The sequence below is a fragment of the Petaurus breviceps genome, unplaced genomic scaffold (genome assembly GCF_028583685.1).
Source record: "Petaurus breviceps papuanus isolate PSGF00001 unplaced genomic scaffold, PetGlider_PUasm1.0 186, whole genome shotgun sequence".
Taxonomy (NCBI): domain Eukaryota; kingdom Metazoa; phylum Chordata; class Mammalia; order Diprotodontia; family Petauridae; genus Petaurus; species Petaurus breviceps.
Genome location: NW_027185798.1, coordinates 2,963,772 through 2,988,157, shown reverse-complemented (window position 1 = coordinate 2,988,157; position 24,386 = coordinate 2,963,772). Strand labels below are relative to the sequence as shown.

The 24,386-nt window shown below is 38.2% G+C and overlaps 1 protein-coding gene across 1 annotated transcript in view; it reads left to right on the top strand.

Annotated features, from left to right (window-relative positions):
• Positions 1 to 24,386, top strand: part of DGKG (diacylglycerol kinase gamma) — a 76,941-nt gene that overhangs the window by 30,160 nt on the left and 22,395 nt on the right. The window contains exons 10-13 of the mRNA XM_069089139.1: positions 2,815 to 2,931; positions 7,207 to 7,305; positions 12,433 to 12,543; positions 16,995 to 17,102. Coding sequence (XP_068945240.1) covers positions 2,815 to 2,931; positions 7,207 to 7,305; positions 12,433 to 12,543; positions 16,995 to 17,102 — 435 coding nt within the window. The remainder of the gene's footprint in view (positions 1 to 2,814; positions 2,932 to 7,206; positions 7,306 to 12,432; positions 12,544 to 16,994; positions 17,103 to 24,386) is intronic.

Genomic DNA, 24,386 nt, shown 5'->3' with positions numbered 1-24,386 from the left:
GAGTTCAAATCCTACCTCAGGCCTTGCTAACTGTGTGACACTGAGAAAGTCACAACCTCTCTCTCTCTCTCTCTCTCTCTCTCTCTCTCTCTCTCTCTCTCTCGGTTTTCTCACCTATAAAGTAGGGATAATAAAAACACCTCCAATGTGAAGATCAAATGAGTTCACATGTGGAAAGCACTTTGTATACCTTAAAATGCTAGATAAATGATAGCTATTTTTAATTCAATTTTATTGTCAATTCTAAATTCTCTCCCTCCCACCTCCCTCTTTGTCACCCACTGAGAAAGCAAGGAAAATAAAACTTCTTACAAATATGTAGTTAAGCAAAACAAATGCTCCCATTAGCCACATCTAAAAAATTAAAATGCTTCAACCTGCCCTCTGAGTCATCAGCTGTCTATCTGGAGGTAGATACTATCTATTACTTTTTAAAAAATGATTATCCCAAGAAGGTAGCTCTTTTACCTTCCTAGACATTTCCCTGACCTGAGGTATTGCTTTTAAGTCTAGCTATCTGATGCTATGGTCCCCAGGAAAGAGCATTCTCTGACTTCCTCAAGAGGGGAGTTGAGTCTTCAGCAGCAGCAATGCTAAATCCCCTTGAAAGTCCCAACTCCCTTGCAGGCTGTGATAGTAATGGCAATTAAAGATTCCCCTGTATTGGCTTGGTTTTCAAATTGATTGTGTTAAAACCCAGAGCTTGTTAATCCCACCTGTGGGATGGACTTGTTGATATGAAAAGAAAGTCCTGAACTGGGAGGAGCTGGTGACGTAGATTTGGAGAGACAAGAGAGAGGCAGAAGGACTTTTTTTTGGAAGCAGCACCTCGTGGAGACAGAGAGAGAGACTGAGAGAATTGCTGAGTGCCACTTTGAATTGCCCTGGACTTTTGAGACCTGCCCCCTGAGCTGCCAAGGACTGAGGAGACATGGCTGTTTTGCTGGTACTTTGTCTGTCTGTTTTGATGTTCTTTTGCCAGATTTGTCCACTGGTGAAAGACAGTCCTGTTGTTGAAGAAGTCCTGGAACCTGGCTTTTGGTCAAGAAGCCCTGAGACTGTCCTGCAGACAGAAAGTGAATACTGTCCACTGGTGAAGGACAGTGCTGTTGTTGCAGGGGTCTGGAGACTGTCCTGTAGACAGAGTGAATACTGTCCACTGGTGAAGGACAGTGTTGTTGTTGCAGGGGTCTGGGAACCTTTCTGTTGGTTCAGAAGCCCTGAAGAAGGATTTTCTTGTTGTATGTTTACAGAAATCCTGGGAGAGGGTTTTGCTAATGTTTTCAGGGGTTCTAGGACTGTTCTGCAGACAGAGGATGGATTGATGAAGGGACTGGCAATGTATCTTGTGGCCTTGCTAAGCCTTGTCTCCCCAGGAACTAAGATTGCTGAGAACTTGCCAGTGGACAGTATTCACTCTCTGTCTGCAGGACAGTCTCAGGGCTTCTTGACCAAAAGCCAGGTTCCAGGACTTCTTCAACAACAGGACTGTCTTTCACCAGTGGACAAATCTGGCAAAAGAACATCAAAACAGACAGACAAAGTACCAGCAAAACAGCCATGTCTCCTCAGTCCTTGGCAGCTCAGGGGGCAGGTCTCAAAAGTCCAGGGCAATTCAAAGTGGCACTCAGCAATTCTCTCAGTCTCTCTCTCTGTCTCCACGAGGTGCTGCTTCCAAAAAAAAAAGTCCTTCTGCCTCTCTCTTGTCTCTCCAAATCTACATCACCAGCTCCTCCAAGTTCAGGACTTTCTTTTCACATCAACAAGTCCATCCCACTGGTGGGATTAACAAGCTCTGGGTTTTAACACAATCAACTTGAAAACCAAGCCAATACAGGGGAATCTTTAATTGCCATTACTATCACACAGGCTCAGTTCAAATGCTCCCTCCTTCAGGAAGCCTTTCCTGATTCCTATAGTCATTAGTACATTCATCACCATTACTACTCAATCACATTTTGTTGATTTTGATAAATATTGGTATCTATGAGAGGCTGGATGATAAAGTGAACAACCAGCCACAGTTAGGAAGACCTATGTTCATGTCCTCCTCCAAGACATACTTACTGTGTGACCCTGAGCACCTCTCAGTATCCCCCAGCCAGCTCTCTGAAACTATATATTGCATTAAAGTAGCAGGGAATTTGCCCATCACACCAGAGACTAGTACCCCAGCAACAGAGACCAACTGTTGTGTCCTTGTATCTCTACCGACTGAAATCTAGGTGAATCCTTGACATTAGACTCTTTCTCTTGCTTTCCATTCCTCATGCCCCTGAGTGTCTCCACTTAGTTTTCCAACCCTCCTTTATCACAGAATTATAGAATGGGAGAGTTGGAGACCTCAGCAGCTATCAGGTCCACTGTTTCCTCTTTGGGAGCTCCCTACATCAATGAAATTATATGTCCAATTCCACTCACATTTAACAGTCCTTCTGGCCCCCTTTCAAGGGAGGCTGTGGTGTAAGTTACTAAAGACCATGGGCATTTTATTTATTCAAAGCCCTAGAAGAAAGGATTCACTATAAGATCAAGGCTGGAGGGCAGAGTTTTTCAGGACAGTACTGTCTTGAAAAGGACAAGGGAGAAGATTTGGAGTTAGAATATGGTGACAGTCCAAGGTTTACTGGAAGGACTGTTAGCTCCATATCTAGCCCCTAGTAGAATATAAGTGAGACATTGGACTAACTGACCTGAGATTCTATAGTTCAGTTACAATGAAACAAGACAAGCCTTGGCTCTTCCTTCCTGGAGTTTTACTCCCAGCTATAGTTAATTTGACTCTACCTAATATTGTTCCTTTTCCTTCTTCAGGTAATGAGTCACGTATGGATGGAAGGGAATATCTCTGTCAGCTGTGACCTTTGTTCCAAAAACATCAAGTGCTACCAGCCGGGGAACTCAAGTCACTGTGTGTGGTGCCAGATGACGGTGGGTTGTTGCCCAGACTAGAGGTAGTAACTTACAGCTTGGTTTATTTTTTAAAGGGTAAAAGAAGTAGGTACCAAACCAGTTTCCTCTTGCTAGATTGGACTCAAAGAGTAACTTTTCCCTGTAAACTAGGAAGAAGGTCTACAGTGGAGTACCACTGGGCTTTTTAACATTTTCATCAGTGGCTTGGATAATAGGATAAATGCTATATTTAAGAAATTTTCAGATGATAAAAATATGAGGGGTGATACTGTCACTGAGTGATAGGATCCAAGAGGATCTTTGCAAGGCTAGAGCATTGAGCTTAAACCTAAAACAATGAAATCCAGTAGAGATAAATGTAAAGTCTTATACTTGGGTTAAAAAAATCAATTTCCTGATTATGAAATGGAGGTGGAATCATCAAACAAAGCTGTATGAAAAAGATCTGGGAGTCTTAGTGGACTACATGTTCAATATGAGCCAGCATTGTGATAATGGTTGCCAAAATAGCCAGATGTGATAGCCAAAAAAAGCTAATTCCATCTTGGATTATAGTTGGGGAAACATTTCCTCCAGGAATAAAAAAGTAGTAGTCCCACTCTATCTTAGAAAATCTACATATAAAGTATTATATTCAGTTCTGGACATCAAAGCTTAGGAAGGACATTGAAAAGTTGGAGATTATATAGAGGATGGTGACTTTGAGTCATATCCTATAGGATGAGTTGGAGGAAGACAGAATACTTAGTCTGGAGAAGATACAACTCAGGAGAGAGTGTGATAGCTGTATCTTTGCACTTAAAGGGCTGTTATCTGTAGGAGTCATCAGACTTGTTCTGCTGGACCTCATTGGGCAAAATCAGGAATCATCATTTTTATTATATTGTCTCAGTCTACCCATCAGCAATTGATTTTTTACTATTGTTTAGATCTGACTTTATTTGTGTGAAAAAAAATGTTTAATAATTGTGTTCATATAGTTCCCGTGTTTTTCTTGGCACATAGATTCCCAATTATTTTATATTGTCTACAGTTATTTTAAACAGAATTTCTCTTTCTATCTCGCTGCTATATTTTGTTGGTAATATATAGAAATACTGATGATGTATGTGGGTTTATTTTGTATCCTGCCTTTTTGCTAAAGTTGTTAATTTCAAGTATTTTTTAGTTGATTGTCTAAGACAGGAGGGGGGAACCTGTAGCTTCAAGGCTGAAATAAGACTACATCAATATATCACAAATATCACACTCTATGACTACATAAGATTTATACCAAGAGTAAAGGATTGATTTAATTTTAGGAAAACTATAATTGACAATATCAATAACAAAACAACAAAAATCATATGATTATGTCAATAGATGCAAAAAGTTTACTGCATTTTTACAAAATGCAATATCCATTCCTATTAAGCACACTAGAAAGAATGGGAATAAATGGAACTTTTCTTAAAAATAAATAGTATCTATCTAAAACCAAGAGCAAACATTATCTTTAATAGGGATTAATTCAAAGTTTTACCAATGAGAGCAGAGGTGAAGCGTCCATTATCACCACTATCATTCATTATTGTACTAAAAATGCTAGCTATAGCAATAAGGTAAGAAAAAAAATGAAGAAAATAAAAATAGGCACCAGGGAAACAAAACTATCACTCTTTGCAGATGATAAGATGGTATACTTAGAGAACCTTAGAGAATCAACCAAAAAAAATTAAACAATTAGCAACTTTAGCGAAATTGAAGGTTTTAAAATAAACCTACATAAATCATCAGCATTTCTAAATATTACCAACAAAACTCAATAGGAAAAGCTAGAAAAAGAAATTCCTTTTAAAATAATTAAAGATTTTATAAAATACTTGGAAGCCTACCTGATAAGAAATACTCAAGAGCTATATAAATGCAACTATAAAACACTTCACACAAATAAAGACAAATCTAAAACAATATTAATATTAATCACCCATGGGTAAGCCAAGCCAATATAATAAAAATAACAATTCTTCCTAAATTAATTTACTTGGTACCATACCAATTGAACTACCAAGGAACTATTTTATAGTTAGAGAAAAATAATAAAATTCATCTGGAAGATAAAAAGCTCAAGAACATCAAGGGAATCAGTGGGAAAAAAAATGTGAAGGAAGGTGGCTGAACAGTACCAGATTTCAAACTGTATTACAAAATGGTAATCATCAAAACAAGCTGGTTCTGGCTAAGAAACAGAGTGGTTTATTAGTGGAAGAGATTATAGCTGCAAAATATATAATAGTAAATGACAACAGTAATCTAGATTTCTATAAACCCAAAGATCCAAGCTTTGGGGGCAAGAACTCTATTTGACAAAAACTGCTGAAAAAAAAATGGGAAAGCAATTTGGCAGAAACTAAACATAGACCAACATCTCACACTGGATACCAAGATAAGCTCAAAATGGGTGTATGATTTAGACATAAAGGGTGATGGTATAAGCAAATTAGAGGAACATGGGAAAATTTACCTCTCAGATTTATGGATAAGTAGAGTTTATGACCAAAAAGATAAAGAGTATGATGGGAAATAAAATGAATAATTTTGATTAATTAAATTAAAAAGGGTTTGCACAAACAAAACCAATGCAGCCAAAATTAGAAGGAAATTAGGAAGCTGAAGAAGGAAAATTTTACAGTAAGTTTCTCTGATAAAAGCCTCATTCCTACTATAGGGAATTGCAGCAAATTTATTTTTAAAAAAAGAGCCATTCCCCAAGGGTCAAAGACTACAGACAGTTTTCAGAAGAATTCAAAGCTATCAAGAGTTATATTAAAATGCTCCAAATTGCTGATAATTAGAGAAATGCCCATTGAAACAACTCTGAGGTACCACCTCCCACCTATCAGTATGGTAACAAGACAGAAAAGGAACCTAACAAATATTAGAAAGGATGTGGGAAACTAGGTATACTAATGCATTATTGGTGGAGTTATGAACTCGTCCAACCATTCTGAAGAAAAATTTAGAACTATGCCCAAAGGCCTACAAAACTATTTATACCCTTTAATCCAACAATACCACTACTATGTCTGCATCCCAAAGAGAACAAAGAAAAAAGATTTTTAAAATTATACCAGTTCCCTTTGTTGTGGCAAAGAATTTGAAATTGAGAGGATGCCCATCAATTGGGGAATGTCAGAATAAGTTGTGGTATATGATTGTGATAAAATACTATTGTACTATAAGAAATGATGAGCAGGATGCTCTCAAAAAGACCTGGCAAGACTTACATGAATTGATGCAAAGTGAAGTGAGCAGAACCAGTAGAAAAATTGTACACAGTAACAGCAATATTTTAAGAATGACCAACTGTGAAAGACTTAACTACTTTGATCAAGACAATGATCCAAAACAATTCCAAAGAACTCATATGAAAAATGCTATCCATATCTGAAGAGGACTCTGAGTACAGATTGAAGCATATTGTTTTTCACATTATTTTTCTTGCTTTTTTGCAACATGGCTAATATAGGAGTAGATTTTGCTTGATTTCACATTATGATGGTTATTTTTATTACATGTTAAATTTTTTTTAATTGACCTATTTCTGGAATGACTAGCCACTTGGAAGAAAGTGACTTGGTTGTTGGGGGTTTTTTTAACCATCTATCCCTTGGGAATGGGAATAAAGAAGAAACCCTACCTATAAATGGTCAACAAAGAACTAAAATGCTAGGTTTGGGTCTTGGGGCATGAGAAGCAATATAGTTGGAGTCAGATAATTAAGATTCAAATATTTTGTTTTGCTGTGTCCTCCCTGTGTGCCTTGGGCAAACCTATCAACCTCTCCAGCCCTCAGTTTCATTATCTGTAAAATGAGATTTTAACTAGGCTTTTCCAGTTCTAAATCTATGATGCCTTAATCCTGGCTCTGATCTCTCTGTTACATAATTGATATGGCTTTTCCCCATGATCGCAGAACCTAATGCAAATATTCTTCCAGGTGTGAAAGGAAGGAACAAGACTCTGGTGGCAACTAGGGGCAACAGGATTAGACAGGAAGCCATCCATCATCATCTGGTTGATAGCAGCTTTGGGAAGTTCCTTGGTGCCCACAAAGTTGGCACTACTAGTGTCCCTCCCTGAACCCCAACATACTTCATCTTTGATATTCACAGGCAACCCCAGAAATTTAGTATGGTGGGACTGGGGAAATTAAGTGAGCATCTTGCCTAACTGTTTATGGCTATGACCCAAGATGGTTCTCTCCCTTCATCTCACCCCTTATCCAGTCTGGCCTTTCCTCTTTCTCCTCAGGTACACAAAAAATGTGCCTCCTACATTCCATCAAAATGCGATGGTGGCCAACTCAAAGACCATATTCTCCTTCCAACATCTATATTCCCCATGGTCCTGGTGAGCATATTACTATTCTTTCATCAATTCATTCATTTAAAAATCATTCCTTAAGCATGTACTATGTGCCAAAAACTGTGCTAAGTTTTGGGGATTCAGAGACCTTAAGGAGCTTATGGCAGAGGGAGGGAACAACATGAATATAGATAAGTAGTATAAATATAAATGTAGATGTATATATTCATGCATATATATTATACAAAATAATTTCGTTTGGGAGTTGTAGCACTTTGGAAGAATCCAGATGGACTCAGACAGGACTTGGCACTTGAATCATTATCCCCTTATAAGACAGAGGTTAGAAAGGGACCCCATTACAGACATGAGCAAAGGTGGGAGACAGGCTAGGCACAGGGAATAAACAACAGGCAGATCACTTTGACTGGAATATTGGCTACACAAAGGAGAGAAAGGAGTAATTAGCCTGCCAGGGAAGACTGGAGTTTAATTAGCAAAGACCAAAGACCAAACAGGAATTCACATTTTGTCTTAGAGGCAATTAAGAGCCATTGGAGATTCTTGAACCAGGGAGGGTTATGGTCAGTCTTAGGGAATGCCATTTTTGTAGTTGAATGAATATGGTAGTGGAGAAGGAGAGGCTCAAAGCAGGGGAACCAATTAGGAGGCTTACAGCAATAGTCCATGTTAAAGGGGAAAAGAACCTGAAATGGGGTGGTGGATATGTGGGGAGAGAAATGGACAGATGCAAAAGACGTTTTACTTCTTTTTGTGTCCTTAGCACTCAGTACAGTCCCTGGCATATAGTAGGCACTTAATAAATGTTTATTGACAAACTAGAATCGACAGGACACGATAGAGCATGTTTGTAGACAGCAGGAAAGTAATGAGGAGACGGGGAAAGAATGAAGATGAGAGAAACAGATATGATGACAGTGGTGTCATCTTCTGGAGAATGCAGGAGGGCATAAGACTGAGGATGTATGGAGAGAGATTGACCTTGGCAAGAAGAAGAGTCACCTCTTATTCAGAGACTTATGAAAGGGGGAGGAAGTAGAAGGTGATATTAAGGGCTGTGAGATAAGAAGAAGGGAACAATGGGGAGCTCAGGACAGGGAGCACCTCTTTTTTTAATATAGTATGAAGTGAGATCCTCGACTGAGACAGCTGTGGAAGAGATGGCATGTGAGGAGAGAAGAGAAGAGTTGGAAGATTTGCTAGAGACTCAATTAGGGAGAAGTAAAAGGAGAATAATGGCTTCCTGCATTGAAGACCCAATTAGGGTTAGATAACATAAATTTGGAGGGGACTTAATCTTTACAGTTGCATGATTTTCTCCAGCTATGTTCAATAGTATACACACAGGTACTTTGGAAGTAGTGGGAGGAATCCCAGGCTAGGCTCTGGGAAGGACACGGGAGTAAGAATTGAAGGGTTAAGGTTGGTGTATTGTTGAACTCATTAACTCTAGGGTCAAGATTGGGAATAGAGAAAAGTGAAATCAAAGCATGGAGTTATCAAGACCTCGGAATTAGGGTAATCACATCTCTATGAGTAATAGAAAATGAGAGGAGAATGAGAGAGGGATCTAAAATGGAGAGAAGTTTGTTAATAATTGAACAGTAATTTCAGAAAGTATAATGGAAGGGGCAGGAAGAGCTGGAGTTTGGCATTGGTGTTGGGTTGAAATGGATGGGAATGAGGGAACAGGTAGTGGATGCTGGGGTCGTTTAGTATAGGCAGTCAGGGATTCCTAGAATAATGGGAGTAAGTGGGAGGAAGGATAGAATTTGCTGATTCCTGGGGAAGAATCTTGCCAGAGCAGCAGTAGATGGAGAAGCTCTGATGATGATAGCAAGTAAGTAGAATGTGTTTTTCTCACCTCCATCTCAGTAATCACTGGTTCTACCTTGGTGGTCATACAGGTTCTTCCTGTGCTCGATGGCCATCTAGGTAGACTGACTCTCTACCTACATGCATACATTGCATGTAGTAAAATGCTAAATTAATGTCAGAAAGAATGTATGTACAGTGGAAAGAGAACTCTACTTGTAGTCAGGAGACCTAGGCTAAAATCTCAGGCCTGAAATGTGTTAGTTATGTTACTATGGGCAAGTTAGTAATACCCTTGTCTCAAGGTTATAATGAAAATACTTCGGATATTGTAACATTCTAACAAAAGTGGGGAGGAATAAGGGAATGAGCATTTATTAAGCACCTATTATGTGCCAAGCATTGTGCTAAAAGCTTTACAATATTGTGCCATCTAATTCTTACAACAGCCCTGGGTGGTAGAGTTATTATCTCCATTATACATTTGAGAAAACTGGGAGAGTCAGAAGTTAACTGACATGCCCAGCTAGTAGGCTGGGTTTATTAGTTTACACAGTTAGTAAGTGTCTAAGACTGGATCTGAACTCAGGTCTCCCTGACTCCTCCAATAAGGCTAATGCTCTATCTACTACACTACCTGGCTGTTTCATGTCTGCCATGCTGTCAGCTCTCATAGCTGTCCCAAAGATGCTTTCAAAGAGCCTACTGCTCCTCGAAAGAGGAGTTTATATCCCAATAAGTGTATTCTGTAACAAAGAACAGTCATTTAATGCATCTAAGAGATAGTTTGCTGAACAACAAACATAAAGGAACAACAGAAATGCAAACTAAATAAAGGATAACGTTATCATTGTGGATAGAGCACCAGATATTGCATCTGGAAGACCTGTCTTCAAATTCAGCTTGGAATATTTACTGACTCTATAATCCAAGGAAAATTCTCTGATATGAATTTTCTAATTCTCAGTTTTCTCGTCCATAAATGGAGATGACAATAATGTTTACCTTATAATATTGTTGTGAGAATCAAATTATATGATATGCTCTGCAAACCTTACAGCACCATACAAACACTAGCAATTAATAATAAAGCATTACATAAATGGACAGCAAGGGGGCATGGCAGTGGATAGAGCACGATGCTTGGAATCAAGAAGACTCCTCTTCATGAGTTAAAATCTGGTCTCAAACACTTATTAGCTGTGTGACCCTGGGCAAGTCACTTAACCCTGTTGGTCTCAGTTTCTGTTCATTCAAATTATTAATTCATGCAGGATGAATAGTTCGTTTATGTGGTATAGTTTGGTACATTTGATCATGATTTCATAGCTATTCCATAAGTGCTAAATTTTTGCAACCTGTCATAGTATGTTTCATAGTTTCTACTGTAGTACCAGTAGTGGTGATAGTAGTGGTAGAAAGAAATAATGAATGAATTAATAAATTAAAGAATGAACCAAATGAAAGAAAATGTCAAAAAGAAAAAAAAAAGAAAATATCAAATGTGTGAATACTTCTAGGCATTGTACTAAATACTGAGGATACAAATACAAAAGATGATAGAATCTGTCCTCAAGGAACTTACATTCTTTTTTTATTTTTATTTTTTTAGGTCACGGTGAGTTTATTGTTCATACAACATACCTAACTGCATCCAAAACCATTTCTCAAATCCAACTTCAAAGTAGTCGGAAGAACAGGTTATTAATTTTTTTAAAAAACACTGAGCAAATCAGCTCTCTTAAGAGGTAATCAGCTATATATCATGGTCTGATCCAATAAAGCAACCTCATACTTTCTCCAGACTTTGTTCACATGGAGCATGTGACAGCACTCTCCAGCATTCCCCCACCTTTAAAACAACCATACATCTTAAAGAACCCACTGTGAGAGGAAAAAATTGAAATGATGTGGCATCACACTCATTAAAGCAGACCTGAAAAAAGTTCAAGACCAGAAACTCTGCAACTGAGTTAACTGAAGTACATCTGTTTGCTTCATCAAGGGCAAGGGCCGCCAGAATATTTAGGGTGCTATAAAAAATGTGGTCTCCAAGGGCTTTTGTCAAACCACTTTCTCCCATCAAAGTGGGCTGTATGGAAAAGGTAAGCTAGGCCACAGGATTTAGCAAGATCAGGCATTTATTTATTTGACAGTGGTTTCTTTAAACTTGAGACCAAAACTAGTGACATTAAAATGCATGGGAGTAGTTCTTGTTCAGTCAACGATATCAAGCAACTTAGAGTCCTGTAATCATTTGATGCTGCAAGGTAGATGTAGTGGGAAAGAGGAACTTATGTTCTAAGGTGGAAGACAACAGATTTGGGGGAGTAGGAGCCATACAGCAGGTGATTTAACCTGGGAAGTCACAAGTATGGTGGGAGGACTCTAGGGAAGTCAGTTGGTCAATTATTTTTAGGTAGTAGTAACATTGATTCAGTTATTGGTTGGGTGGGGGAAGGGAAAAGTGGAATGGGAATGAAGTCAAAATATGAATATGAGTAGGATAGAGTACAGTTGGGGTCTGAGGATGTGCAGATATAGAGGATTTTCACTGATTTGAATAACTCAGCCCTGGGACAGCATTTCCATGAGCAGTAGTAGCAAGAGGGGGGCATGTGGAAAGATGGCTAGGACAGAGCATGGTTGGGGGTCTGGGGCTCCCTAGATATAGGATTAGAGATATAGTATTATATATTTTCTATGTTATATAAATATTATAGATTATTATAGACATAGTAGGACCTCACCAATCAGGACAGCACTGGATTTCTGCTCAAGACTCAAATTAGTAACTACTGTCCTTTCTAAATGAGTTTGCTGGTTAAGGTTTTATTTGGTTGTGATTCCATCTCCCAGGGATTTTTGTGGCACAGTAGATAAAGGGTTGGACTTGGACCCAGGAAGATCTGAGTTCAGCTTCTACTTCAGGCACCTAGATAAGTCACTTCAACCTCTTGGTGCCTCGATTTCCTCATCTGTAAAATGGAGCTAATAATAGAATCTATCTCAAAGAGGAATTGTGAATATCAAATGAGATTATATATGTGGCACTATCTAGATGTTGGCTATTGTTGTATATCAATGACTTTCTTTGCTGCCACCCATGGCCAAAGATTTCATGCTGAGCTGAGGGCAGGCAATAGAAAGTGCTTGAAAAATGCCCATGCCTTCTCCCTCATAAGCCACTTTAGACATTCTTTAGGTCGCAGGCTCGTACTTGTTCCTTCACCCACCACAGGACACACATTTTTGTGTCTGATTTGCTTAAATTTGTTTATTATCTGTTTATGTTTTGAGTCATGGTTGAGTTATGTTTCTTCTCTCTTCCCAAAGGAGAGAAAAGCGCACAGTAAAGATTCTGAGTTTCAAGTTCAAGACCATCTAAAACATAAGATGCCCCACAAACGACCTAATCAAACGACAGTGGATGAAAATGAATTACAGGTATGGTGACTCCCCTAGAATCTGCTATTCATCATTCATTCACCTTTTAATAACTGTAAAAATTACCCAGGGATTCACATGGAAAAGCCGGGTGATGGAGTCCCTCTCTCTAACCTGGGCCCATTGTGAAGTGGATAGTGGCATGGTGGTTAGGTTTCCCAAACCCTTTATATCTTCCCAAGATTGACTTTTTTGGGTCCTTCCATCAACAACTCAGCAGGGATACTGAGCAGATGTCATGTTAGAAGTTCACCCCAACCTACAAGTGGGGAAAGAGACGCACATCCACGATGTGACACGTGGGCCAGAAATCTTCATTAAGAGAACCATAGCCCACAGAATGAGCGAGAACATAGCCCTGTTGTACTCTGCCCTCATCAGACACCATAGAGAGGTGACCGGGATGAGGCCAAGAGACCATGCCACAGAAGGATCATTTGAAGGAAGTAGTGATAATTACCTTGAAAAAAAAAGGAAGACAGAAGGGAGGAATAATAAATGTCTTCAAGTATTGTGGGTTCAGTCACATGGAAGAGAAATTAGCCTTTTTTTGCTTAGCCACAGAAGATGAAATTAAGACCAAGAGGGTCAGAGTTGCGGGGTATTGTTTGATTTAAGGGAAACTTCTTAAATGTTACAGCTATCCCAAAATTGAATGGAGAAAAAAGATTGAAGAAAACAAGAGAATTACTGGATATGAAAGTATATTATGAAGCAATAATCATAAAAAAAAACCTGGTAATTATTTGTAAAAATGGGAAAAGATAAGCAGGATAGAGCAAAGAAGCAAAGCCCAAGAGGAAGAGAACCGTAACCCAGGACTCAATAAATCCGGGAGCGCAAGCTCTTGGGAGGAAGTCTCCCTGCGTGATAAGCGCTACTGGGAAGACGTAGGACAAATGAGGCTTAGACTGTACACGGCAACAAGCTTCACTAAGTATTGGTTAGACAGATAGAAAAGGAACACAGCCCCTGCTCTCGAGGAGCTCACATTCCAACGGGGAAAACAAGACATAGGGAAGGAGAAGCTGCAACTGAGGGATCCAGAACCAATGGTGATGGGTGAATAATAAAATGGGGTACTATCGGGCCACAAGAAATGAGTGTGAATGTGAAGAATTCAGGGAAACGGGAAAAATTGTATAAAAGGATGGAAATGAAATAGTGAATACAATAAGGAGAAATAATGATAAAAGGCAGCAAACTCAAATGAATTCTAGTGGCTGGTTTTGGTCACAGAGAATAGATGGTGAAATATACATCCTTCATCTTAGAGAAATAAGAGATTATGGCCATGGAGGGTGGCATATGCTGTCAGATGGGGTCATTTTGTCAGATGGTTTTGCTTAACTGTTTTTTTTACAAGGAAGATGGATGGAAGGATGGGTAGATAGATGGATGGATGGATAGATGCATAAATACATACATTGATAGATCATAGATCTATGTAGACAGATACATAGATAAATACAGAGAGAGAAGCGAGACACAAAAAGAAAGGGAGGGAGGGAGGAGAGAAACAGAGAGAGAAAGACAGAGACAGAGAGATTATGAAATTTTACTATGTGCCAGGTTCTTTGCTAAGGATTATGATAGAAATATAATCAAGAAAAAGAGTCCCTTTTCTCAAGGAGTTTATATTCTAATAGAAGAAGACAACATAAAAAGGGGCACTTGAAGTGAAGTGGGACATGGGAGTGGCACATGGAGGTGGCCTGGTGTCAAGGTCTAGGCCATGGCAAGATAAGACAACAATTCACCTATCAGAACTGGGGGCACAAAGAAGTGGAGTGAGTATTAGTTGGGCAATATGTCAGGAAATGATTGTGTTGTAAAAAGAAAATATATCAATAAGATAGAAAAAGTAGAGAGATATGAAGAAAAAGAAACATACATTAAATAGCCAGGCTTCTTTATTACTCATGGTGGCAGATTTTTCAGATTTCTCACAGACAAAATAAAATCAAGCTTTACCTATGTTAGAAGCTTATCTTTTATTCAGAAAAACTTAAAAATGCATAGATAAAAACAGAATACGGATCTTTAAATTCTATGAATAACTTGTGGTTTTATCAGTCTCTCTGTGTTAATGCATATGTAGAAATATTATTAGTGAAAGTCTGTAATGTAAAATAAAATGTGCTGTATTGAGAGATATGGACTTCACTTCAGGTCTTCCAGGGAAGGTCCAGTGATGACATATCAGATGTTGTAGGACTGATCCCTTTTTAGGCTTAGCTTGGAGTCTTTCTGTTCACATGATTCTGTGCTTTATTATTACAGCTTTACCTTGATTTATTTTTATCCAGCTTTATTCCCTTCCCCTAAATTCTTTGAGGATATTTAACAGATATTGTCATTGTTTAAAATGTTTTTATTTGCATTTCTAAGAAGCAATTTCTTGTTTAGTGCTTGTGGAGGGTTTTGTCTTGACAGTGCTATAGATAATCAATGTTTTGATTTGCTCTTTATTCTCTGGTATTTCTCCCATAATTTCCAATAATATTTAAAGTTGCATTTCTGAAAAACTTTTATCTCTTAAATTTTTTTCCATCCAATCATTTTGTTAAATTTTTCCTTGATTTGCTTGCTATCTCTGTTCAGAAGTGGCAGTGGAAGTGGAAGCTGAGAAAAACAGAAAAACAGAACTAGCAGCAGATGAATTCTGTTTTGAGGATTTGGTAGGAAAGAAGAAGAGAGAGTGAAAGGAATATACTTGTGTAGAAAGGAGGAAGAATTTCTCATAATTGTGAGCGAGAAGAGAGAGTATACATAAGAGGACTGAATAATGGAAACAGACATCAGTTAGACATCATTCTTATATAAAGCATTCAGAGGACTGGATATGCATAACACATGCAATTTGGTATGTAAATACATCAAATTCAACAGAGAAAGAAGTGGAGATGTAAAGAGAGAGGATAATACCAGGAAGGGAGTAGTTGCGAGCAAAACACATTTCCTAATCATGAAAGGATATTAAAATGGGGAAGAAGAAAGGGGGAAGAAACAGAGAGAAAGAAAAAGAGAGAAAAGGAGAGAAGGAGGAGAAGAGGAAGAAAAAGAAGATGAAGAAGATGAAAAAGAAGAAAGAAAGAAAGAAAGAGAAAGAAAGAAAGAAAGAAAGAAAAAAAAAAAAAAAAAAAAAAGAAAAAAAAAAAAAAAGAGAAAAAGAAAAAAAAAGAAAGAGAGGGAGGGAGGGAGGGAGGGAGGAAGACACACAGAAAGAGAAGGAGCCAGAGCAAGACATAGAGAGAAAGAGGGGGGAAGAAGAAGGAGGAGGAGGAGGAGGAACAGCAGCAGCAGCTATCACCACCATCACTACTACTACTACAAGCTAAGATGACCAACAATTAGAAAATGGCTCAATAAATTGCATTACATAAATGTAATGGAATACTATTGCACGATAAAAAATGCTGAGATCATTTCAAAGAATAATCCGAACTGATACAGACTGAAGTGAGCAGTAGCAAGAAGGACAACTCTGAAGGAAAAGCAAACTCTTGAAGACTCAATAACCAATTATGTTTCCTAAGAGGCAGCATGTTACCTCTCTTGCAGAAAGATGATGAACAAGAGATATAAGAAGAGATATATACCAAGGGGGCGAGGCCACTGTGTGGGTCCATTTTCCTTGACTATGCTTATTTGTAACAAGGGATTTTTTGTCTTCTCCTTTCTCTTGTAGGTTTTTGTTTTTGTGGCATAACATGGTAGAAGGAGAGCTTAGCAATAGTAATGCCAAAAAAAAAAGACCATTAAACCTTGGTTTAAAAGCACAAAAGAAAACAGTGAAGGAAGTTCAGAGGAAGAGAAGGAAAGCAGAACAGCTTTGAAAGTAACATGGAGAAGTCATATACTTTTTTTAAAGCAAAGGGTGATTTATGGTCTCATATGCAGTCCTCTTATTTGTGCTACTGTGTATATGGAAATACTCTTTTTTGTTAAGTTCAGAGTAAGAACATTAATTTTTGTGAATAAAATTTTTAAACTTTTCCTTCAATTTTACTTTGATGTTTGCTCTTCCACTTCCACATTCTTGTTTCCTGTTTCTACCACTCTTTTTATGAATTAAATAATAAGACGGAAGTAAGACTGCCACATCATCTTCATTTTCTCTTCTAGACAAAGTCACTAACTGTATGTGATTCCATCTCTCATTTTTCATCTTTTGTACTTCAGTGTTTCCTCTGCACATGACCTACAACCTGTATAAGTAAGCTGGGGTGAAGCCAAGCATGGGAAGTAACATGAAGAACCCCAGCAAAATCCAATTGAGACCTTTATTTGGTCTCCAGTGAACCAGTCTCTTCTAGGGAAAGTGCTTCACCAAACCCTAAGACATTGTCCTCGTCACTTCCCTCTGTATCAGTTGCATTGACAGTTAATAATAATATTTATTGTGTTAAGTATTTATGGTCCTTTTTTCTCTATGTCTTTCCTCAAAGGAGAGGAAAGAAGAATGCACATGTACCACCATCCCTAGGTCAAACCCTGATGATGCCATAACCGATGTCAAATCCAGTTCTTCATCCAAGGACGTAAATAAATTGGAGGTACAGTAGTTTTCCCTAAAATTCCCATTTTTAATTTACCAACCATTTTCTCTAATTTCTATTTTTTAAAATAAATGTTGTCTTTGTTTTTATATAAGCTATATCACTTTTATAAAATAAACTTGTTTTACATGAATTTAGACTGTGTCCCTCCTACAGTTCACACTCCAAATTAAATATTTCATTTTTTAATTTCTTCTCCAATTTATTTTATTGTCTAGTATTTTCCAATCATTTCTAGTGATGTTTGAAATTATTTTTCTGGAAGACTTTTACCTTTCAAATTATTTACACCATACACTTTCATCAGATTTTTTCCCCATTGATTTAATCACTATTTCTATTTAGAGGTGGTAATGGAAAGGGGAGCAGAGATAGCATTTCAAAGATGCCTTTCTTAGGAACTATGGTTCCAGGGACTTAGATATTTAGGGTGCAAACTCAAGTGAGAGATTTGAAGGAAAGAGTAGAATGTAATGAAACATCTCAGGACAAAGAAAGAACAACTGGATGGGATTGTTGAGCTACTGGTAGTTGTCTTTTTACTGATTGTGGAGATACCTACTATGGAAGAGTAGATGGGCAAAGGTCTGTCCATCACCTATCAATATTTAATTGGTTACTGCACATTTACTAAAGGAAATGATGATCATACAGAACTCACATAGTTTCATTGCAAACAGCACCAGAAAGACATTCCTAATTTTATTTCTTTTTAAAAATATTTTTCCCAATTACAGGAAAAATCATTCTTAACATTCATTTTTACAATTTTGATTTCAAAATTTTCTCCCTCCTTGCCTCCAATTTCCCCTCATTAAGAAGAGAATTTGGTAGAGATTATACATGTATAGTCATGCAAAACATAAATGCACATTAGTCATGTTGTGAAAAAAAACAGACCAAAGGAAAAAATGAGGAAAAAAAAAGTTTTTAAAAAGCTCTGCTTCTACCTGGATTCAGACTCCAGCAATTTTTTCTCTGGAGATGGATAACATTTTCCATCATAAGATGCCAGAATGAAAATATATATATATATATGTGAGCTATAGCATTTGTATGCTAACGAGGCTTTTATGTTTCCTAATCCACAGATTTATGTTTGGTCCTTTGTTATGTAAATTTTTATCAATGAGTTGAATAAAATCATGGCTGTCAAACTAATCAAATCTGAAGATGACAGATAGCTTAAAAGGCAAATATAATGCTAGATAGAATGAAAAGAAAAAGGATTGACAACCTGCAAGATTTGGCTAAATCTATTAAGTTCATATTTCATGGAGATAAATTAGAAGTCTTAAACTTGGTGCAAAACTCGTGGATATTTAATGAAATATAGGACTTTCAAGCATTCCTGATGAAAAGACCAGAGCTAAACAGAAAATTTGATTTTCAAACACAAGATGCAAGAGAAACATAAAAAGGTAAATAGGAAAAAGATGGCATAAGAGATTCATTATGGTTAAACTGTTTGCATTTCTAAATGACAAGATAATACTTGAAACTCTTAACTTTTATCACTAATAAGGCAGTGAGAAGGAATGTACATGGAGGGCATGAGTTAAGTTGAGTAGGATAGGTGGTATCCAAAACAATAAAATTAAATGGTGAGAAAGATGGAGTCAAAGGGAAAAGGGGAAAGGGAGAGATAGAATAAAGGATTTCAAATGAAAGAGTCACAAAAGAGCTTCTATAGAAGAGGAAAATATAGGGAAATGGCAGAGCAGATTTTGGCATATTAATATAGAGGAATATTACTACACCAGAAGAAATGCTAAATGATATTATTTTAGAGAGCACTGGGTAGTATGAACTGACACAGAGGAAAATAAACAGAAGCAAGAAGGACAACTTGAAAGGAAAAACAAAATCTTCAAGACTCATTAACCAGTTATGTTTCCTGAGGACCATACTGCCACTCTTATAAAGAGATGATGGACTCAAGATGGAGGAAGAGACATATATTTGAGGGACCTGGCCATTAGGTGAATTCATTTTGCATCATTCTTCTCATTTCTTACAAGGGGTTCTTTCTCTCCTATCTCCCAGGGCTTTTTTTTCATTTGGTGAGATATTTAATATTGGAAATGTAGAAGGAGATCCTAGGAATAGTAATGCTCAAAAAAGGTGATTAAAGCATTTTTTAAAAGTACAAAAGAGTGAAAAATGTTCAGAAGCATGAGCAGGCATTCAAGATAGTTTTAAGATAGCATGTAAAATTATTTTACACTTTGAAAAAAAGTAAATGGTATGAAGTGGAGTTTAACTTTTATATGCTTCCCTATTTTGTGCTACTATATATATGGTAATATAATTTTTTCTTATTTAAATTCAGAATAAAATTAAATTAATTTTTTAAAAATTTTATTTTAGACTCAAAGACCAGAACACAAATACAGAATAAAGAAAAGAAACAATAACATATCATAAACTTAAATGTTCGAACTTAAATACAAAATAAGAAAGGGAAAAAAAGCATGTTATGTGCATAGCAGAACATAAAAGGGGATTCAAAATATGTAACAATAAATTTTCATTTCAAGAAAGCCCATAGAGTGCAGAGCCAAAGTAGCGGAGTAGAAGCACAAACTTGGCATGAGCTCCCACTCCAATCACTTCCAATACACGTAAAAAAAAAATGACTCTAAACAAACTTTAGAGCTACAGAACCCACAAAGTGACAGACCGAAAGAAATCTCCCACTGAAGGCAGCCCGGCAGGCCTACAGTAAGGGTCTATTGTACAGAGCTGGGAGCCAGGCAGAGTCCTGCAGGAGCCACGTGGTTCTGGTCCCAGGGTGGCCCCAACCAGCAGGGGCCTGAGCAAACTTCAGGAGAGTGAAACACCAGCAGCTCTAGCGGTTTTCAGATTTCTCAACCCAGAAATGCCAACGACAAAGTGAAAGGTCAGTGTGGATCTCTGTTGGAACAGGGGGGACAGAAGAGCAAGGTCTGGCCCCTGCTCTTGGGGTGAGAATGGAGGGGTGGTGGCTGTGCAGCCACTGCCACAAGGCTGCCTCCAGAGCTCCTGGCCTGCAGATTGTAGGGGGACCAAACAGCCATTCAGAGGGTAATCCCTCTTGCTTTAGCCTGCTTGGATCCAGATTGCAGTCTGGGTTGGTGAGCCTGGGGTGTGTGGCCAGCGAGCCAGAGCTTGTGGGGGCAAGAGAGAGAGCACTGCCCTCATAGCTCTGGCAGCTGTGAAAACCCCAGCAAATTGGGACAAAGCTCTCTCCATTCTGGAAGCAGAGTTCTACCATGGCAAAGAGCTCAAAAGTCAAGTAATTGGCTGGCAAGATGAGCAAGCATAGGAAGCACAATCTGACCATAGAATCCTTTTTGGGGGACAAAGAGGATCAAGGCATGGAGCAGGAGGGAGACAATGAAGTCAGAAATCCTTCATGAAAAGCATCCAAGAAAAATATGAATTGGTTACAGGCCATGGAGGAGTTCAAAAAGGATTTTGAAACTCAAGTAAGAGAAGTGGAGGAAAAATGGGGAAAAGAAATAAGAATGATGCAAGAAAATCATGAAAAGCAAGTCAACAACCTGTTAAATTAGACCCAAAAATACACTGAAGAAAATAACACTTTAAAAAATAGACTAACTCAAATGGCCAAAGAGACCCAAAAAGCCAAGGAGGAGAATACCTTTAAAAGCAGAATTTGCCAGAGGGAAAGGGAATTTCAAAAACTCACTGAAGAGAATAAATCCTTCAAAATTAAATTGGACCAATTAGAAGCTAATGACTTTATGGGAAACCAAGATACTATAAAACAGACCCAAACAAATGAAAAAATAGAAGTCAGTGTGAAATATCTTATGGGAAAAACCACTGACCTGGAAAATAGAACCAGAAGATATCATTTAAAAAGTACTGGACTACCTGAAAGCCATGATAAAAAAAAAGAGCCTAGACACCATCTTTCAAGAAATTATCATGCAAAATTGCCCTGGTGTTCTAGAACCAGAGGCAAAATAGAAATTGGAAGAATTCACTGATCACCTCTTGAAAAAGATCCCAAAAAGAAAACTGCCAGGAATATTATAGCCAAATTCCAGAGTTCCCAGGTCAAGGAGAAAATACTGCAAGCAATCAGTAAGAAACAATTTGAGTACTGTGGAAACACAATCAGGATAACAGAAGACCAAGAAGCTTCTACATTAAGGGATCACAGGGCTTAGAATATGACATTCCAGAGGTCAAAGGAGCTAGGATTAAGGCCAAGAATCCCCTACCCAGCAAAACTGAATATAATGCTTCAGGAGAAAATATGGTCATTCAGTGAAATAGAAGATTTTCAAGCATTCTTGATGAAAAAAACAGAGCTGAACAGAAAATTTGACTTTCAAATACAAGAAGCAAGAGAAGGCAAACAGGAAAAAGAAATCATAAGGAACTTATTAAATTTGAACTATTTCATTCCTACATGGAAAATGATCATTGTAACTCATAAGACTTTTTTCAGTATGAGGATAGGTGAAGGGAATATATATGCATATATATGTATATATACATATATATGTATATATAGAAGGGTGTATGTGTATATAATTATATATATATATGTGAATGTGGGCATATGTATGTTCATGTATACATAGACAGAGAGCACAAGATGAGTTGAATATGAAAGGATGATACCTAAAAAATAAAATTAGGGGGTGAGAAAAGGAATTTATTGAGAGAAGGAGAAAGGGAGAGATAGATTAGGGGAAATTATCTCATACAAAAAAGACAAGGGGAAACTGTTACAATGGAGGGAAAGAGCAGGAAGGTGAAAGGGAATGGGACAACCTTATTCTAATTGAATTTAGCTTAAGGAGGGAATAACATACACACTCAGGTGGGTATCTTACCCTATAGGAAAGTAGGGGGGTAAGGGATAAGAGTGGGGATGACAGAAAGGAGGGCAGATTGGGGGAGAGGGTAGTTAGAAGCAAACATTTTTTAAAAGGGATAGGGTCAAAGGAGAGAATAGAATAAGTGGGGTCGGGATAGGATGGAGGGAAATATAGTTAGTCTTTCACAATATAACTACTATGGAAATGATTTGGGTAACTACACATATACAGCCTATATTGAATTGCTTATCTTCCCAGTGGGGGGCAGGTGAAGAGGGAAGAAGGGAAAAAATCTGGAACTCAAAGTTTTAAAAACAAATGTTTTTTTTTAATTTTTTTAACATGCAACTAGGAAATAAGATATATTGGCACTGGGGTTTAGAAATCCATCTTGCCCTACTGCAAAGTTAGGGGGTTATGGGTATAACCCATATAATCCATAACTGATTCTATAAGGATATAGAAGAGAACAGATTGGGGGAAGGGGTATTCAGTAGGCTTGCTATTTGGGGGTGGGGTAGGGGAAAGATGGGGAGAAAAAATGTAACTCAAAATCTTGTGGAAATGAATGTTGAGGGGGGCGGAGTCGAGATGGTGGAGTAGAACCAGGACCTCCGAGCGGCTCCGGCTTCCACCTTCCCCAATTCATGTAAAAGGGGACTCTGAACAAACTTTGGAGCTACAGAACCCACAAAATGACACAGAGAAGCTAACCTTCCACTGAGGACAGCCCAGCAGGCCAGAGGGAATTGGCCAGTACAGTGCTCTGGGAGCCCAACCCAGCCCCACACCAAGGTTTTAGCCCCAGGGCAAGCCTGAGGAGCCGCTGGCCAGAGGGACTCCAGATCACCAGCAGCTGTGGCTGTTTCCAGAATTATCAACACATAGATGCTAAGGACAAAGTGAGAGGTCAGTGCAGTATGGACTTTGGGACCCAGTAGTTGGAAGTGCATAGGCTTTTGTCCCTGGGCCAAGAAGCTGCTGAAAGCTGCAGGTGCAGCCCCCACCACATGAAAGCTTAAGCTTCTGGCCTGCAGACTGTAGGGGGACCAAGCAACTAGTCTGAGGGGTAATCGCTCTTGCTTTAACCTACTTGGATCTGGATTGTGATCTAGGGTGGAGGTCCCGGGGTGTGTGTCCAACTTGCCAGACCATGTGGAGGCTTCAGCAAGGGCACACAACTAATACCTCCGGCAGCTGAGAAAACCCCAGCATTTGATACGAAGCTCCCCTGTCTGGTAGCAGAGTCCTACTGTGGCAAAAAGCCCAAAAGTCAAGTAATTGAATGGCAACATGACCAGGCAAAGGAAATAAAGCAAACAGAAGAATTCAACATTAGATTGCTCTTTTGGGGACAAAAAGGAGCAAAGCATGGAACAGGAGGAAGACAGTGAAGTGAGAACCCCTGCACCAAAAGCTTCAAAGGAAAATACGAGCTGGTTACAGGCCATAGAGGACCTTAAGAAGCAGATAAGAGAAGTGAAGGAAAAATTGGGAAAAGAAATGAGAACAATGCAAGAAAATTACAAAATGAGAGTCAACAGCCTGACTGAGGAAAATCACATCTTAAAAAACTGACTAACTCAAATGGCAAAAGAAGTTCAAAAAGGCAATGAGGAAATGCCTTAAAAAGTCAAATTTCCCAGATGGAAAAAGAATCTCAAAAGCTCACTGAGGAGAATCATTCTTCAGAATTAGATTGGAGCAAATGGAAGCTAATGACTTTATGAGAAATCAAGATGCTGTTAAACAGATCCAAACAAACCTTGGAAAAACCACTGACCTGGAAAATAGATCAAGCAGAGATAATTTAAAAATTGTTGGACTACCTGAAAGCTATGATCAAAGAAAGAACCTAGAAATCATCCACCAAGAAATTCTCAAGGAAAACTGCCCTGATGTTTTAGAACCAGAGGGCAAAATAGAGGTTGAAAGAATCTACCGATCACCTCCTGAAAAAGATCCCAAAAAGAAAACTCCTAGGAATATTGTAGTCAGATTCCAGAATTCCCAGATCAAGGAAAGAATATTACAAGCAGCCAGGAAGAAACAATTTGAATATTGTGGAAACACAATCAGGATAATACAGCATCTGGCAGCTTCTACACTGAGGAATCGAAGGGCTTGGAATATGATATTCCGGAGGGCAAAGGAGCTGGGATTAAAACCAAGAATCACCTACCCAGCAAAACTGAGTACCATGTTTCAGGGGAAAATATGGTCATTCAGTGGAATAGAGGACTTTCAAGCATTCTTGATGAAAAAAACAGAGTTGAATAGAAAATTTGGCATTCAGATACAAGAAGCAAGAGAAGCATGAGAAGGTAAACAGGGAAAAGAAATCATAAGGAACTTATCAAAGTTGAACTATTAACATTCCTACATGGAAAAACAATAATTAAAACTGATGAAACTTTTCTCAGTATGAAAATAGTTGAAG